Consider the following 14096-nt stretch of genomic DNA (forward strand, 5'->3'; position numbering starts at 1 on the left):
AACTCTGTTCATGAGTCTGCTCTTTCAAATGTCCTACCTAGGTCAGTCGGCACTCACACCAAATAGCTCGTGTTTTCCATATGATTGTGGGGTTTTTTTCCTTCCTATTTGGAGTGCTACCTTCCTCCACTCTCCAAAGAGCTCACACCCTCTTACGGCATACTTCATAAATCTAGTGAGAGCTCGGCATAGACTTTTCTTCGGAGAACACAGAGAACATCCAAGTCAATATTACCTTCTCTTTCAGATCTGGGGACTGTGGTAATCTTGACATTTTAGACAGCTCTTATATTATTTTGAATGTTTTCAGATATATACCTCCTTCATAATTAGGAAAAACAAGCTGAATGTGTTTCTCTAATACTACAAAATCAGCAATCTTACTGCTACTATGTCCTAAAGATGGTGTCTGGCAATGCTTAGCAAAACCCAGGTAGCTATTCTATGGTCTCGTCACCCTGCCCGCTGTCGAACGCATTACTACACCAACAGTGAGTCCTGAATTAGCAGCTGCCTGTCTGTACCCATCTGCTTCCACAAAGGGCCAGGGCCAGGGCCCTGCATGGGCTCACAAAACCCAAAGCAACTCAACATGATGTTTGTGAAGAGCTGCCTTTATAGTCTACTCTTTAAACAAGCAGGCTCTCCAGAATTTATCTTCCCCAATGAGATCTGCCCACTAGAAAAGATACTACTCAGGAAATCCATCTTAAAGACTATTCCTCAAAACTAGGATGGATTATCTCCCTGGAATGGCAGTGATATCCAGTTATTCATATAGTGACTAATAAAGCTCCACTAACCCTAACCAAAGGCACATTTGGTAAGCAATAAAAAATGGCTTAGGCTAAAATGAGGACTTTCTTTTAAAATAAATCTTACTCCCTGGCTCCTACCAAAGATAAATCAGAAAAATCTAAAACAAGCAAAACTCTTCTTTCAAATCAGTGGCTTCCAACTTGGTTACCACTAGAAAAGAAGTGGAAGGCAAGGCAAATAAAAATTTGCAAGTTCTAAGTCCTAAAGTTAGTACTTATGAGTGGCAAAGCTTGTGATGTGGTGGGAAGTGATGGCCAGGGTGGGATGCAGGAGAGCCAGGACACATGGAAGAACACTTGGGTGTGCAATTCCAGGACTTCCTAGGGTGGAAGGAATAAATGACAGCCAGCTCCAACAGAATGTACGACCTATCTGGAATGGCCAAGAAGCACAGGCTGCTGCCAACTAGCACCTGGGAAGAGATGGTCAAATAAAGCAAGAGACCAAGGCTAAGCTTGAAACAAATCCTGTAGGAAGAAGAAAACGAAAACAACTCTTCGATATTTGATTACGTCCCAAAAGAAACCCCACAATGAGCCATCCTTCTTAACAGGGGAAATAAACCTAGTTACTTAGAAACCACATTAGGAAACTATACAGTCAATCAACAGCTTCATGTTGGAGCTTATTAGAGTACTAGAATTTCTGGCCAAGGTAGCTTGTGAAAGGCAGGCTCTTCTTTAAACATGGTTACTGTTCAGCAGTGATTTGCAGGTCCTTGTCAAGGCACTGTGCTGGAGGAGAGAGAGCTTTCTTTTTGTGCTTTTTTTCTTTCTTTTTTTTTTTTTTTTGAGGTGGAAATACTTCTTGTGACATTCAAGACTCTTTTCTGATTTTTTGCTGCTCATACAAGCAGTCCCATACGAGTGACTTTGGCTGACAAGAACGTGTGCAACACAAATACAATCGGCTTCGGACAAGAGTGCAGGTCCATGGTCTGTGGAGAAAGCACATCAGTCAGCACTACCATACACAGAAGCTTTATTTGCAAAAAAAAAAAAAAAAAAAAAAAAAAAAAAAATTAAGGTTTATTTTCAGAGACAGTGTGTGTTGGGGGAGGGTCAGAGAGAGGGAAAGACAGAATCCCAAGCAGGCTCTGCAATGTCAACGCAGAGCCTGACACAGGACTCGATCCCACAAACTGTGAGATCATAACCCAAGCAGAAACCAAGAGTCGGATGTTTAACTGACCGAGCCACCTAGCCGCTCCTACCCAAAAGCTTTAATAAACAGACACAAAATAAGCAAATTTGGACGTGATGTTCTACTTTTTAAAAAGAATTTGGATTAAGAATGTCCTAGATTTATAGAAATTCTTGGGAGTTTCTTAAAGTCACAAATGAAAGTATACTCTGAAGTAAGATCATTCAGTGGAGGAATTAAATACTGGTGTGAGCTCCCACATCACAATTAGAATACAACTGGTGGTGTACCAGATCCCACTATGCCTGGTAGAGAGAACTAAAAAGTAGAAGATGTAAAAGAAAGAGGAATATCCTATATGGAAACCATTCATTACGGTTATATTCCCAGGAGGAAATCACGGTGAACTCAACTGAAATGTGACTATGGATGGGTATGATTTTTGACATCCCTCATAGGTTTGTAATGGGAATGAGAGCTCCCAAGGCTCGTTAGAAGGGCTAGCTATACCCCCCTAAGCACAAGTGTCTAATCTGGATGGCTGACACCAGATGAACAAGGAGACCTGGCGTCAGGCTGAGTGAAACGAGTGATTCGTCAATCATTGGCGCTGATACATAGACTAGGAATTGGACCTTGTTAACTATGCCTTTTAAAGAAAAGTAAAACCTGATTCAAAATATAAATTACAGAGCACTAATTTCATCATTAAACTTTGTATATATTAAGTATAAAGCAGGAATTAAAACTATATAGCCAGGGGCGCCTGGGTGGCTCAGTCGGTTGAGTGTCCGACTTCGGCTCGGGTCATGATCTCACAGTTCGTGAGTTCGAGTCCCGCGTCGGGCTCTGTGCTGACAGCTCGGAGCCTGGAGCCTGCTTCACATTCTGTGTCTCCCTCTCTCTCTGCCCCTTCCCTGCTCATGCTCTGTCCCTCTCTGTCTCAAAAATAAATAAACATTAAAAAAAAAAATTTCAAACTATATAGCCAGGATTGCTCTAACACCTGGCTTGCTAAATGACAACTGCTAATAATAATTTAATAGGTTAATTTAATAGAAGCATTTAACTCTCTCTAATGCTTCAGGCTTTTGAAAAGCCCTGGTCCATGCCCCAATCATAGTCTCCTAAAGGTTTATCTTTGAAAATAAGATTTTTAGACATAATTTCTTATTTGGAGGTTGAACTACATTATCTCTAAGATCTCTTTCAGTTATAAAATTTCAAGATTCTGTTTTGCAAATTTCCACCTATGGTAATTGTGTCAAGAGACATAATAGTTCATGTATAAAATCTGAACTACTGGCTGAAAACTGATAAGAGAGACAAGGTATTATTTTACTCCTTTATCTTAACTTATGATTTCTGAAGTATACTCAACACACTCTGTAGTTCACTAAGGGAAATCATGAATTCCTGTTGACATTTTTTTTTTAAAGACAAGGATATCAAAAAAAGAGCATAACTGTATGGAGATACCCATGTATCTTTTTTTCTGATCATCACAATTTCTGTAGCGACCAAGTCACTCTGTTACTTTTAACTCTTATCTCAACCAACTGCTAACAATAGCAATGGATAGAATTTATTTATTATAGTTTACCAGCTTTTGCACTTTATATCTCATATTCGATAAAAGCCTGTGTCTTAAAAGGGCTGTATTTTTTTTATACCATTCAAACAAAACTTTTTTCTTTTAAGTTTATTATTTTGAGAGAGAGAGAGAGAGAATATGAGCGAGGGGCAGAGAGAGAGGGAGAGAGACAATCTCAAGCAGGCTCCATGCTGGCAACAGTGAGCCTAGCACAGGGCTTAAACCCACAAACCGTGACATCATGACCTGAACCAAAATCAAGAGTCAGATGCTAAAGTAACTGAGCCACCCAGCTGCCCCCAAACAAAACTTTTTAAAAAGGGAATGATTTTTGAGCACCTGGGTGGCTCAGTCGGTTAAGCATCCAACTTCGTCTCAGGTCATTATCTCATGGTTCGTGGGTTCGAGCCCCGCATCGGGCTCTGTGCTGACAGCTCAGAGCCTGGAACCTGTTTTGGATTCTGTGTCTCCCTCTCTCTCTGCCCCTCCTCTGCTCACACTGTCTCTCTCTCTCTCTCAAAAATAAATAAATGTTAAAAAAATTTTTTTTAAAAAGGGAATGATTTCCTAATGTGGGGAACAGAAAACACACACACACAACCCCCCAAGCCCAAACCCAATACATCTTGAAGAACAATTTTCTGATTGCAAATGGACCATCAGTCCATAATTTTCTATACAAAAGGTAAGAAGCAATGAGAAAACAAAAGAATATTTATTAGAGCAGACATGGTTTTCTGTGACACTCTTACCAGTTCTCCCTCAGGACCACCAAAATCCAAATACAGATTTCTGATGCCATCATCAGCAGACATTTTCAGCCTTTCAAAGGGGTAGCGGTACAGTATGCTGCTGGAACCTCCATTTTCCTTGGAGACAGTGAACCCATTTTCATAGTGGACAGTGAGTCTTACTTCTTGGCCATTTAATGTGCAGCCTGTTGAAGACAAGCAAAAGCCATCATTAATAAAGTTACTGCTTCAGTTATCAAGTGGAAAAGAATTCTTCTGACTGCAAAAAAAAAGGAAAAAGAATCTTCTTTTGAGAATGTGCAATACCTAACCTACTTGGAACTCTGTCAAGTAAATCTTTTTCTGGTTGCTTGCATCCACATCTTGATGGAGATGAGAAAGAGATGGCCATAACTCTCCACGATATCTGATTTGATTCAGTTTAATTCAGTGAGAGTATCAATTAAACACCTGTGCTGGAAGTAGGCTGTGTGAGGTACCGGAGAAGTAACAGGCATGGTCTCTGCTCTCCAGGACTTCATAAATGAAAGGCATAAGCATGAAATCCCTAACCACATGAGGTAGAATAGATAGAACACGACTAACAATAGAATGAATAAGGCCAAAGTCAAGGAAATGTTTCCTGGAGGAGATGGCACTTCAGATAGGCCCTAAAGAATAGGTCAAACTTGGGGCGCCTGGGTGGCTCAGTCGGTTGAGCGTCCGACTTCAGCCCGGGTCATGATCTCGCGGTCTGTGAGTTCAATCCCCGCATCAGGCTCTGGGCTGATGGCTCAGAGCCTGGAGCCTGCTTCCGATTCTGTGTCTCCCTCTCTCTGTGACCCTCCCCCGTTCATGCTCTGTCTCTCTCTGTCTCAAGAATAAATAAACGTTAAAAAAAAAAAAAAAAAAAAAAAAGAATAGGTCAAACTGCATAGGCAGTGAAGTATGGGAAGGTTTCAAGTGAGCAAGAAGGAACCACCAAAGGAGCAAAGGCAGAAATGCCTTTCAGGGGCAGTAACATGGTTTGGTTGGTATCTAGGAAGAGGACAAAGATAGTGTGTATTATCAAAGGCAAAGGCTATAGTTGGCAAAAGTCATACAGTCGGACCTATCAAAGATAAAATTCAAAGGGTTGATCTGAATTGACAGGACAAAAAAAATTTTGGTCATCAAGATTGGCAAATAAATGTCTTCTCTCAACACTGGTAAAGTTTCTGTTCCATTAACACCTGAGCACAGTTTTGTTGTTAGTACAGTGTTGTTGGTGCTACAAGCGTGAGGCCCTCTGAGACCTGGGAATTCACATAGCAGTTTGTCAGTTCAAGTCCCGAGTCAGACTCTGCACTGACAGTACAGAGCTTGCTTGGGATTCTCTGTGTCCCTCTCTCTCTGCCCCTCCCCTGCTCTCTCTCTCAAAAAAAAATAAATCAACTAAGAAAAATAATCTCTGGAGGTAGAACTTGGGCATCAGTATTGTTAAAAAAAAACTCTCCTGGGGGCACCTGGGAGGCTCAATGGGTTAAGCATCTGATTCTTGATTTTGGCTCGGGTCATGATCTCTTGGGTTCTTGAGATCAGGCCCTGCTTTGGGCTCTGCACTGACAGCATGGAACCTGCTTGAGATTCTGTCTCACCCCCTCTCTCTGCCCCTTTCCCACTTGCACATGTTCTCTCTCTCAAAACAAATAAATAAACTAAAAAAAAAGCACAACTCTCCAGGCTATTCCACTGTGCACAGAGCATTAATACTGTTTTTTGGGCACAATTCCTGATGATTAGGCTAACCTTATTTAAATAAGTAAATATAAGACATTGGGATTGGGATGAGAGGGCCAGTAATACTCCATTATTCTCAGTCCTAGACTTCACAGAAAATCCTCAAACTAAAATTCTAATGTTTCTTCTAGCTTCTCGGTGAATATTATATTGTAAAATTCTTTAAAGCGATGGTTATGGTGATGAGGTTAACTCATGGCTCCTTAGGAAAAAAAATAAAAATTACTGTTTTTTTCCCATTATTATACAAGTATGATATAACTTTAAGAAGTGAGACATAAAAGTAGCCTATTATTGCACTTGGAGTTAGGTATGGAGTAAAAGCCAGGGATGTCAGGTGTATAAGACAGTATCTTCCTCAACAGCTAGGATGTGGATGTACACACCCACCCATCCTCTCCTCTCTCTGTCCGTTTGTCCCTCTTCCAGGGACAAGGCCAATCCCTCCATCTGTGCTTTGGATCCCATCCATTCCCACCTTCTCAGAAACTGTCCAAGGTTGATTATTCCTTCTTCCTCTGCATTTTCAACATTTCCCTTTAAACTAGATCTCTCCCATTAACCTTTTTAAAACTTCAGGTTTCTCTCATTATTGGAAGAAATGCCATCACTTGACTCCTTACCTTCCTCTTTCTCTCTCTCTTTTTAAAAGATTTTCTTTTTAAGTAATCTCTACACCCAGTGTGGGGCTCGAATTCACAATCCCAAGATCAAGAGTTGCATGCTTCATGGACTGAGCCAACCAGGTGCCCCTTGTTCCTTTCTTATAGCTATTTGGTCAAAGGCATGAAGTAGGTCTTACTTATTTTTATTTCTCTCATTACAAAACATAGCACTTTGTAATTAATAAAACAGTAAATATTTGTTGACTTAGCGAATTAAGAGAAACTGATACTGTATATGTCCCCCAGGAGTTTAATCTGGGCATAAGAATGAGTCATTGAGAGGGGAAAATTCAGGGGCTTAAGGCACTGGTTTTGGAGTCAGAAGAGACCCAATTCAAGCCCTACCTACATTAACCCCAGTTCTTCATCTTTTTTAAGTTTATTTTGAGAGAGAGCATGTGCACAAGTAGGGAAGGGTCAAAAAGAGAGACAGGGAGGCAGAGAGAGAATCCCAAGCAGGCTCCACACGGTCGGCACAGAGCCTAATGTGGGGCTGGAACCCACGAACTGTGAGATCATGACCTGAGCTGAAATCAAGAGTCAAAGGCTTAACCGCTTAACCAACTGACCCACCCAGGCACCCCTCCAGTTCCTTCATCTTAAAAATGGAGGTGATAAAACTTGCCTTAGAAGGGTGTGTGTTAGGGTTACATGCATTCCACTCATGACTTCTAACAACTCTGATATGTACTCATTATTCTTTCTGCTTCTCATTATTTACAGGCAGGGGCTATGCCTACAGTATCCATTTTAGTATAGCCAGTAAAAGCAGAGTATATACTCAATCAATATTTACCTAGTAGATGAATAAAAAGGGATTCAAGATGACTTTATAAAACTGAGAACATGGATAAAGCAAACTCTTTGGTCATATGTCCTAACAATATAAATACTTTAAAATGCTCATTTTTCTGGGGCGCCTGGGTGGCTCAGTCGGTTGAGCGTTCGACTTCGGGTCAGATCATGATCTCATGGTTTGTGAGTGTGAGCCCCACATCAGGCTGTCTGCTGTCAGCATGGAGCCTGCTTTGGATCCTCTGTCCCCCTCTGTCTGTTCTATCTGCTCTCTATTTAAAAATAAATAAAGCATTTTTTTATGCTCATTTTTCTTCTCCTCTTGCAGATTTTCTACATATTTACTAATGCAACTCTTCCCATGTCTACTACTTCTTAGTAGTAGTTCTTGTTTGATTTAAAAATTTTAATAAGCTTAGGTAATTGGTATGATGAAATTAGCCTTTATTTATTTATTTATTTTAAATTTTTTTTCAACGTTTATTTATTTTTGGGACAGAGAGAGACAGAGCATGAACGGGGGAGGGGCAGAGAGAGAGGGAGACACAGAATCGGAAACAGGCTTCAGGCTCTGAGCCATCAGCCCAGAGCCTGACGCGGGGCTCGAACTCCCGGACCGCGAGATCGTGACCTGGCTGAAGTCGGACGCTTAACCGACTGCACCACCCAGGTGCCCCTGAAATTAGCCTTTAAAAGCATACTTCTTAAAGCTCAAACAATTATACACATATATGTATTTTCATATTTTGAATTCCTGTGGAAGTCACAGGATGGAAAATGATAAAGCTTAATGCACCCGAGGGAAATAACTGTGTGCTCTGCCTAGTGATCCTGAAGTTCACATTTGCTAGAAGGAGAAAGTCTTTGTGTATCAGAAGGATTACTGGTCAATTCTACTGTAATCTAATAAAGGTTTAAAGCTAAATGAACATTATGAAGTTCATGTATTGCATTCACTAGTAAAATCTCATAGGTAGTCCCTAACATTTTCCTAAATGAGTAAACTACATAATAAATAAATAAATAAAACATAATGAAACACATGAGACAAAGAAACAGAACTTAAATGATTTCTTCTTGTCAACTTCCTTTCTTTAGGCCACAGATATCTGAATATGTAGTACAATGTGCCATAATTATAATTTTAAATAAACCTTTCTGAAACTCCCAACAATTTAACATAAAGGGGTAACGTGCATCTGAAGGACATACTGGCTTACGTATGTATGTGTGTGTATACATGAAGGTGGATGTGCACAGTAAGCATACACATATCAAGACATAACAGATCAGGTGTGTGCATGCACGCACATACAAAAACACATCTGAAAGGAATTCGGGCTCTCATCAAAGCAGTTCACCTTCAGCCAGTTTAATATATCTGACAGAGCTCTAAATACAGTAATGAATAAGTACGTTTGTTGACCTGAATTGTGGAAATGAAAGTATTACCAAGGTAAGATTAAAATACAGCTGTGAATGAGAATAAAAAAGTTCAAGATTACCAAAAAATGTTTCTTTTGTCTATTTTAAAGTATAAGGACCCAACCAGTCCTTATTCTCTCTCCCCAAGCCATCTGCATTTAAACAACTGTGAGCCAGGGACTGGACAGATTTTTATTTCCTGCCACAAGTTTAGCTGTCAGACACAAAACAACATGAAACTAAAAAAAATGTTAAAAATCCAAGTTGCATTCTTTGTTTTGGGAAACATATCTCTCTGGATCCTTGAAGAGGATATGGTGATCCCAGATGCCAGTCAAGGGCCTAAAGAGTGTTCTTGGGCTCCCCAAAGGAACACGGGGCATTGTAGACCTTCACACTGAGGACACAACCCAGAAAGCACATTCTGTGGCCAAGACAAAAACCAGAGTCCTGCAGCCCTTAACTAACATCTCCAAAGAGAAAATGGGCAGGAGACAGACAAGTGAGAAAGACAATGTGGATATGGTAGCCTTGGTCAAAATCCAATGTGGGGTCTTACTAGTCATTACTTGAATCATCATTGTGGTTGTGAGGAAAGTACTGAGCACGTCCTAAAGGGTTGAAGAATTAGGTCATTTTGACAACACTTAAAAAACTGTCGCTGTGCCAGTTTTAGAAGATGACCCACAGAAATGCTGCCTATGCAAATTCTAAAGCCATGGAGATCCCTCACTTTCCAAAAGCAATGGAAAGAAAGATAAGTATCACAAGACATTCTGCTCTTCACACATTTTCTCTTTCTAAAAAATCCTATAAAGCTATGTTTATAAAATAAAATGCATAGAGAAGAGGGGCAAAATCAAATAAACTGACTTTGCAGGCAAGATAATCAAAGTAATTCAAACCCTATTAGAAACTCAAACATTTTGACTATTCTTTGTTCTTGCTAAAATGGAAAGTAATCTGGAAATATCTATACAGATGTATATGTGTACATACACACAAATATATACAAATGAAACCATAAGGGTGCCTAGGTGGCTCAGTCAGTCAAGCATCCAACTTTGGCTTAGGTCGTGATCTCACAGTTTGTTAAGTTTGAGCCCCACATCAGGGTCTCTGCTAATCAGTGCAGAACCTGCTTTGGATCCTCTGTCTCCCTCTCTCTCTGCCCCTCCCTCGTTTTCTCTCTCTCTCTCTCTCTTTCTGTCAAAAACATTAAAAAAAAGAAACCATATAGACTAGCCACAAGAGGGCGTTTCAACAATGAAAAGACACCATCTTTCCTTTAGATGCTTATTTCAGTAAGTACTGAGCACACACTTTCAAACTTTTGAAGACAAATTCCTACTCAAAATTCCTCATTTTTCTACAGCCATAAGCCTTGCCAGATGCTTATATTTTAAGGATGTCTACCCATATCTTAGACACCAAATCTTCTGAAATAGAGGGTTAGTGCATCTAGTACTTCATTAATGAATCTTTATACTATCACATACAGATTAATATGAGGAACAGCAAAACTGCCATGTTGTACATAGGGTGTTATGAATGAGCCATGTACAAGGCTACTACTGAAACAGAAAAACCAGGTTTCTTTCTATCATGATAATTTTAAGCTGCCATATTTTGGAATATTTTTAAGTCTGGCACATATGTTAATAGTTTTTACTTTAAAATAAAGTATAACAGTTCCATTTAACTACTGCTAGAAGTGATACATCAGGATCTATACCTAGAGAGACTTCCTTAATTAGTTCAGCAGCAGCATGACAACCCTGAACAAGTATCCTGGTCCAGGTTGACAGATCCCGATGTGTCTCCACTCTGAAGAGATGCATCTCAATGCCCTGCCGAGAGCCCGTCCGAGTAGCAAATGTAAGGTCAGATCCAAGTGAGGGTGATCGACATCCAGAGCCAGAATGAACCAACCTAGGATCACAAAAAGGGCAAAGATCAAAAAGTAATTAATGTATCATTACAGGAACATGTCAGCCATATACTGAAAAATAAGCAAAAAATTAGAAAAGCCCTCAGCAGTTATTGGAAAAGTACATTTCAAAACAATATTATATAGTCTTTGAAGTATATGCTATTCTGTTTTCCCATAAAATGACCCCTATTGTCACAGGCAGAACACTGGGTTGGATGGGCTAATGCCCAATTTTCCACTGGCTTTTTTATGCTCTCAAAAGGCTATACATACCAAAAAAAAAAAAAAAAAAAGATTCAGTTTTGGTTAGGAAGTGTTAAGCCCCCACACATGCACAGCCTCCCCTATTACCATCACTCACTTGACGGTAATTTTTTTTTAAAAACCAAGAATGAACCTACACTAACACATCATAATCATCCAAAGTCTACAGTTTACTTTAGGGGTGACTCTTGGTGTTGTACATTCTATAGGTTTGGACAAATGTGTAATGACATATATCCATCATTATAATATGCAGAGTATTTTCAATGCTCTAAAAATCCTCTGTGCTATGCCTATTCATCCACCTCTCCTCCCGGCAATCACTTATCTGTATACCTTTTACCTTCTTTTCTTAGTTGCATTAGCAACTAAGCATTGCTGGTATGATGTTGAAAAGGAGTGGCAAGAGGGGACAGGACATCCTTGCCATGTTCCTGACCTTAGTGGGAAAACTTCCTGTTTCTTCCCATTAAGTATGATGTTAGCAATAGATTTTTTGTAGTCTTTATCAAGTTGAGAATGTTCCTCTCTATTCCTAGTTTACTTTTTTTTACTATGAGTGGGTGTTGGATTTTGCCAAATGCCTTTTCTGCATCTCTTGATAGAGTCATATGATTTTTCTTATTTACCTTGTTGATATGATGGATTACTTTAATTGATTTTTGAATAATGAATCAGTCTTGCATATGTGGGATAAATCCCATTTGGTCATGGTGTATAATTTTTTTTATACTTTTTTTAATTCATTTTGCTAATATTTTGTTGAGGACTTTTGCATTTATGTTCATGAGAGATACTGGTCTACAGTTTTCTTATAATGTCTTTGTCTGGTGTTGATATTAGGGTAATGTGAGCCTCACAGAATGAGTTAGGAAGTATTCCCTCTGCTTCTATACTCGGAAAGGGATTGTAGGGAATTTTTTTTTATATTTATTTATTTTGGGAAGGCGCATAAGTGGGGGAGGGGCAGGTGGGGAGGACAGAGGATCTGAAGCAGGCTCTGCACTGACAGGCTGACAGCAGTGAGCCCAATGTGGGGCTCGAACTCACAAACTGCAAGATCATGACCTGAGCTGAAGTCAGGACACTCAACCGACTGAGCCACCCATGTGCCCCGGAATTTCTTTCTTAAATGTTTGGTAGAATTTATCAATGAACCCATGTAGGCTTGGTGCTTTCTGTTTGGAAGACCCTACACTTTTCACAAATATTAATTAAAAATGAATGTTAGATCTAAATGTGAAATGTAAAAGTATAAAATTTCCAGAAGACATTAAAAGAGAAAATCTAGGTGATCTAAAAAGATACAACACCAGGGGCACCTGGGTGGCTCAGTTGGTTGAGCGTCCGACTTCGGCTCAGGTCATGATCTCACGATTCATGATTTCGAGCCCTGCGTTGGGCTCTGTGCTGACAGCTTGGACCCTGGAGCCTGCTTCGGATTCTGTGTCTCCCTCTCTCTCTGCCTCTCTCTCTCTCAAAATGAATAAACATTAAAAAAAAAAACTTTAAAAGATACAACACCAAAAACATGATCCACAAAAGAAAAAAGGTGTTAAGTTTGACTTCATAAATTAAAAACTGCTGCTCTTTGAAAGACACTGCTAAAAGAATGAAAAGACAAGCCAGAGTAGGAAAAAATATATGGAAAACAAATACCTGATAAAGGACTAATATCCACAATAAACAATGAACTCTTAAAATTCAACAATAAGAAAACAAAAAAACCCAGGTGAAAAATGGGCAAAAGACTCACTTCTTAGTATATATCCAAAAGAAGTGAAATCAGATTCCTGAGATATTTTACATCTATGTTCACTGCAACATTATCCACAATAGCCAAGAGGTGGAAGCAACTTAAATGTCTACTGACAGATGAATGACTGAAGAAAAATGTGGCATTTACATACAATAGATTATTATTCAGCCTTAAGAAGAAGGAAATCCTGTCATATACTATAACACACAAGAACCTTTTAGATATTATACTAAGTGAAATAAGCTAGTCACAAAAAGACAAATACTGCCTGACTCTACTTACATTAGGTATCTAAAGGGGTACAACTCAGAAACAAAGTAGAATGGTGAGTTGAAGCCAGTAAGTCGTATCAACTACTGTGCATCTCAAGGGTTTCAATGAAATGCTTACGTGAACATTTCTTCATCTAACTCCTGGTTGACTGGAGCAGGGACCATTATTTGTGATAAATGTTGTGCCTGGGGACTTTGACCTTCAGTCTGTTCAGAGAGCGTATATTTTTTAGGCTGTGCACATTATGATAAGAATGAGACATAATTAATTTCTGTTCCTAAAGTAAATAGCCAGTGAAAACTGATTTTCTAAATTTTGAAGCTACTCGACTATAACTCTTCACTTCCATTCACTTGAAATGTGATACTGTTCCATTATATTAAAAAAACAAAAAATGATGTGCCATCTTTTTACTTTTTTGCTTGTTTTTATTTTTATTATTTTTTAAAATGTTTATTTACTTTTGAAAGAGAGAGAGAGAGAGAGCACAGCAGGGGAGGGACAGAGACAGAGAGGGAGACACAGAATCCAAAGCAGGCTCCGGGCTCTGAGCTGTCAGCACAGAGCCCGACGTGGGGCTCGAACCTATGAACCATGAGATCGTGACCCGAGCCAAAGTTGGACACTTAACTGACTGAGTCACCCAGACACACCTTTTTGTTTGTTTTTAAATGTTTATTTCTTTTTGAGATAGAGTGTGAGCGTGAGCAGTGGGGGCGGGGGGGGGGGAGTGGAGAGGGGAGAGAGAAAGGGAGACAGAGGATCCAAAGTAAGCTCTGTGCTGATAGTAATGTGGGGCTTGAACTCACCAACCATGTGATCATGACCTGGTTAAGATGGATGCTTAACCAACTGAGCCACCTAGCTGCCCCCATCTTTTTGCTTTAAAAAGTGGGTTCAAACTCATTTGTGGGGG

The 14096-nt window shown here is 39.7% G+C and overlaps 1 protein-coding gene across 1 annotated transcript in view; it reads right to left on the reverse strand.

Moving 5' to 3' along the window:
* Positions 1–1269: 1269 nt before the first annotated feature.
* Positions 1270–14096, reverse strand: part of SNTB2 (syntrophin beta 2) — a 99885-nt gene continuing 87058 nt past the window's right edge. The window contains exons 5-7 of the mRNA XM_027076084.2: positions 10687–10883; positions 4309–4493; positions 1270–1756 (exon numbers count right to left, since the gene is read on the reverse strand). Coding sequence (XP_026931885.1) covers positions 1664–1756; positions 4309–4493; positions 10687–10883 — 475 coding nt within the window. The 3' untranslated portion in view covers positions 1270–1663. The remainder of the gene's footprint in view (positions 1757–4308; positions 4494–10686; positions 10884–14096) is intronic.

The sequence above is a fragment of the Acinonyx jubatus genome, chromosome E2 (genome assembly GCF_027475565.1).
Source record: "Acinonyx jubatus isolate Ajub_Pintada_27869175 chromosome E2, VMU_Ajub_asm_v1.0, whole genome shotgun sequence".
NCBI classification, from domain to species: domain Eukaryota; kingdom Metazoa; phylum Chordata; class Mammalia; order Carnivora; family Felidae; genus Acinonyx; species Acinonyx jubatus.